Below are 4,475 nucleotides of genomic sequence, written 5' to 3' on the forward strand. Positions count from 1 at the left end.
TCAACGCTCTGAACTAGAGTAAGAGTACAGGGATTGCATTTACTTAGAGCTTCCTTAGAAAACTGGCACCAGAGAGCGAGCAGTTCCTGTTAGCTACAGTCACACCGGATACAGAGAGAGATGGTTCTGCTGAAGGAAATTCTCTTTGTTCTCACGGAAAAGAACCAAGTAAATGTTTATGAAGGAGGCTGAGAAGGCATCACCTAACTAAAGAAAACAAATCATCCACTGACACTTGTATCCTGTTCATCCCCCTGTCCCAGGCAGACACAGGATTTGGATAAACTGAACCAATACAACTGGCAGCCTGGGGCCCTGCCCTTCCTTTCCCAACATGACTGAATTTAAGGCTCCTTCAAGCAATCGACCAGGTAAGAATTTTAATGAATTTGAAACCTGTCTGCACAGACAGACGTTAAAGGAATACAGTCCAGAAAGCTTCAGTGTAACTACGGCGTTGAGTTCTACAGCCATCATGGTACTTCAGAACCGAAAAACAGAGTGAGTTCATGGCAAAAGATAAAAGTAAAGAAATAGACACAGAGGTCTGTGAAAACATCTCCCATTTTGCTGTAGGTGTCCATGGAGCGACTGATCACTTCTGCAGGGATTCCCGACAGTAGAAGAGCAGCAGTTAGCACTGTCGTTTTCACCTTCTTCTCACACTAAAAGAAAAACAAACAGCGTCAGGTCAGTTACAATCCCATTCTCCTCTACAGTCACAGCTGTTGTGCCAGTTTACACACACGGGGCACATCCCAAATCCGCCACTGGGAGGAGCGGGTTAGGGCTGAGTCTCTCCAGCATCCACCACACTCATCTGAGCTGTGACATCTCCGCTGCAGCCCAGCGAGAGGCTGGGTGGCAGCAGGTACAACTCCCCACAGACACGGCGCCGGCTTCACGCTGGCGCTCCAGGCGGGCTGTACAGTGGCAGCTTCTGGGTGAGTGGGCAGAGTCCCAGAGAAGGGCAGCCTGGCCGGGAGAAGCCAAGCCAGGCGCGTCTGCTGGCCCAACAGGATTAATCTCATCACACTACTTGGCAACAAATACTGTTACTGCTCTAACACAGAAAAATTACTTAGACTTGAAAACCAACTGTTTCTACTTCTGTATGACTCCGTTTTATCCTCTGACCTCAGAAACGCCCAAAAGCCCTTTTGAAAGCTCTTCTCCTGTCCTTCAGATGAGGAATCCCAAGGTGCAAAGTCTGACAGGCAAGAAGAGGTGACAGTGACTGAAAATCCTGGTAATTTGATGCTGCTTGCTGGGTATCTCAATTTAATCTAAACTGAACTAAGGTTTCAAGACATTTTCTAAGTTTCATGACAGAAAAATTAAGGATAAAACCAGATTGACCTCACCTAAGTGCAGCAAAGGCAAGCTGTGGAAAGGAACCACCTCTCTAAATCCTGAAACTGAGTTTTAAAGACAGCAGAAACAAGATCAAGAAGATCCAGCAGATGAGCTAGTCCCACTCTAAGGCTAATTCTACTGTTTTGTGTTGTGACCACTAACAAGTTTGGTTTACAATGATATACTTAACTACCGCTGATTCATTCGGCTGTTCGACAGGTCATCTATCATTCCCTTTAAAAAGCACGTTTTCCCTTTCAAGTATGGACTGAGCATCCTTCAATCCTGCTTTGCACTGAAGGCCAACAAAATCACCAACCAAACGAACACTTCAGCACAATTAACTGGTGTAAATATATAAAGCAAGTGATACAGCAAGTCTCACACACCAATAAACATCTCATTTCACTGTGATCATTTCAAACTGATGCTAGCAATGGAATGCAGCGCCCTTAAAACCCAAGGACTGTCTCACTGTTTAATTTCATCCAGGCATCACATGCAAAACAGCTGCTGGCAGAGCAGGAGACCAAGGAAAAGCTTCCTGGAGACATCAAAGAACTACCTGGCTTTCCCGGTCAGATGCTTTTGATTAGGCTACAGCTAAAAAAGCTGCAAGTCCACCATTTCACAGCAGCTCTAAAAAAGAACTGGACTAGGTCTGGGAAGATGAAAAACTAGTACAAACTATCAACATTTGGTAACTCACAGTTCTACAGTTTAAAACAAGGGAAGAATACTTCACATGCATTGGTCCTAAAACAATACAATCGAAGTACAAGATTAAATTTCAAACATTGCAAATTAATTCTGGGGAAAAAAGAAAAAGTATTTTACCTTTGGAAAGTACTTGGACAGTCCCATGTAAGCAAGTTGCAGAGTAAGAAACGGTGCAAATATTGACTGAAGGAACAGAAAAGAATATATGAGAATTAACAGCTGAGAAAATACAGAAATTTAATGCTTCCAAGTCATAAAAAATAAAGTAAAAAAATACGTGGAGAACAGCAATTGTTACTGCAGACTACAAACTTAAGCTAAGTTACATGTCAAAAATAAGGTTCTGCCTTATTTTCTTTGAGCCTAAACCGCTGAACCCGCAGAAGCATCCAGCAGTGTGTAGAAACAAGCGGTGTTCCAGGAGGTGGCAGCCTGTGCAGCCACACACCTCAGTGCCCTGAACCGGCAGACTCCGAGTACTGAGGCACTGATACGTGGGTAGGATCCGCTTGTCTTGGGACAATTACTGTTGTTCTTAGTCTATTCTTCTTTTGTGACTCCAAACCAGAAGAGCAGTTAACTCGTGCTCACAAAGATGGGAATCAACTTGCAGGGGCCTTAAGCTGCAACAAGTATTGCAGCCCTTCTGCCCTTCAAACACTAGGGGCCCGACGTGTGCTGCTCTCGGCTGTTACACAGCGGCTGTTAGACAACACTGATTCATCTCAAAGATTTTAGACATTTTTTTAGGTTTTACACAGCTGTTGGAAATGTAAAGAGGGCCTGGAGTTCCCAACTCAGACACTCCTGATAGGCTTCAGTCCTAGATAAAGGGTGTTTCACAGTAAGTTTGAGAGAACTCGCAGAACAGAATAGGATGGTTTGTTTCCCTGAACTCACCAGGTACTTGCACACAAAAGCCCTGACTGCGATGGCAAGCAGAGCACATCCCACCAATCTGAAAATGCGGAAAGAGTCGAACTCCTCCACTGCATTCCCATTCTCCTGGCTTGGCTTCTCACTCATCAGCTGGTTCCTCAGCTTCAGAGCTTCATCGAATCTGGATAAGTACTGCTCTAATCCGTGTCGGGGTGGCCGCGGGCTGGCCTCAGAGGACAGATCCCCTCTGTTTCGGTGGCGGAGCTCACTTGTGCCCTCATTGACAAGCTCTGGAGTTTTACTGAACAAGTCTTTATCCCCTTTGAGGTCTACCATGCCGCCTGCATGGTCAGCGGAGCCTGCCATGGTACAGACAGAATCACCCAGCACAATTCGCTTGGAAACGGAAGGAATGGGAAGGGAGTTTGATTTATCTTGTTCGTGCTGAAGCTTTGATTCTGTGTGACTTTCCTCATCTAAAGAAGAGAAACAAAAATACGGAGTTATGTACATGGAACAACGCTTTAGCCACACTGGATTGGGGTCCTGGGTTGATGTCTCCATTTCCAAAGTGAAAAGACAGATTGAGGATTAATAAATGTGCTAGTAATTAATCACAAAGTCATTTGACATAAGTACAAACAATTTTCAAGGGAAATGGGCTCAGCTAGTAACAACCTGCTTGTCTATCAAAGGAAAGGTTTACACTCAAGCTATACCACAGATGACAAGGGAAAAAGCACAGCATGGATCAGGCTGAAAACACCAAAACTCTGTATTTACAGAAAGTGAATCACACAGAAGGAGCACTAAAGACTGACAAAAGAGCAGGCATCAGGAGCAGCGTCCTTTGGCTTGTTCTTCTCTACTGCCAGAGGCAAAACAGTGTTAACCTGCTCTGTACTGAACGTGAGGATCCCCTCTTACAGCCAAAGAGGAGATGCCAGAGAACACAAACCAAATGGAAAGGCAGGTAGAACAGGTCTACCTCCCAAAGAGTAAGAACCAGCACTTAAAGAGCATTTTTCAGTATTAAAGCAGACTGCGTTAGGGCTTACAGGCATTCTTGTCAACTGAGATCTGAGAACTCTTTCCTGACAGGACAGTCGGCCTCCTCCAAGTGGGTACAGAAACATAAATGACCTACCTATGAATCTGCAAGAAAATTCTGCTTGCCAACCAGAAACATCCAACAACGGGTTACTATCGAAATGAGAGACAAGTCCGATAGAAACACACAGCTATGAAGGCCAGCAGTCACCGACTGAAAACGGGGGGTGGGCCTCATCCTTTCTTCCACTGAGAAGAACTACCTGAAGTGAACTGACAGCTTGTCTGCTCGCCCTGTAAGAGCACCGACAGGCCCGAGACCCGATCTCGGCTCATTTCTGACCGCACGCGTATTTTATCCGCGGTCTCTCGAGGTCCAGCGAAGGTCGCGCTGCGCTTGCAGCATCACTGAATGGGAAGATCGCACAGGGGGGCCCGGCAACAACCACTCCTGACCTCTGAGGAGGCTA

General features: G+C 45.6%; 1 protein-coding gene across 1 annotated transcript; it reads right to left on the reverse strand.

Moving 5' to 3' along the window:
- Window positions 1-262: 262 nt before the first annotated feature.
- On the reverse strand, window positions 263-3,468 carry CAMLG (calcium modulating ligand). Its single transcript, XM_010136563.1, has 3 exons — window positions 2,977-3,468; window positions 2,194-2,259; window positions 263-665 (listed from the first exon to the last, which is right to left on the reverse strand). The coding sequence occupies exons 1-3, from the start codon at window positions 3,466-3,468 to the stop codon at window positions 474-476; spliced, it is 750 nt and encodes a 249-aa protein (XP_010134865.1). The 3' UTR covers window positions 263-473.
- Between the last annotated feature and the right edge of the window lie 1,007 nt (window positions 3,469-4,475).

The sequence above is a fragment of the Buceros rhinoceros genome, unplaced genomic scaffold (genome assembly GCF_000710305.1).
Source record: "Buceros rhinoceros silvestris isolate BGI_N320 unplaced genomic scaffold, ASM71030v1 scaffold38155, whole genome shotgun sequence".
NCBI lineage: Eukaryota > Metazoa > Chordata > Aves > Bucerotiformes > Bucerotidae > Buceros > Buceros rhinoceros.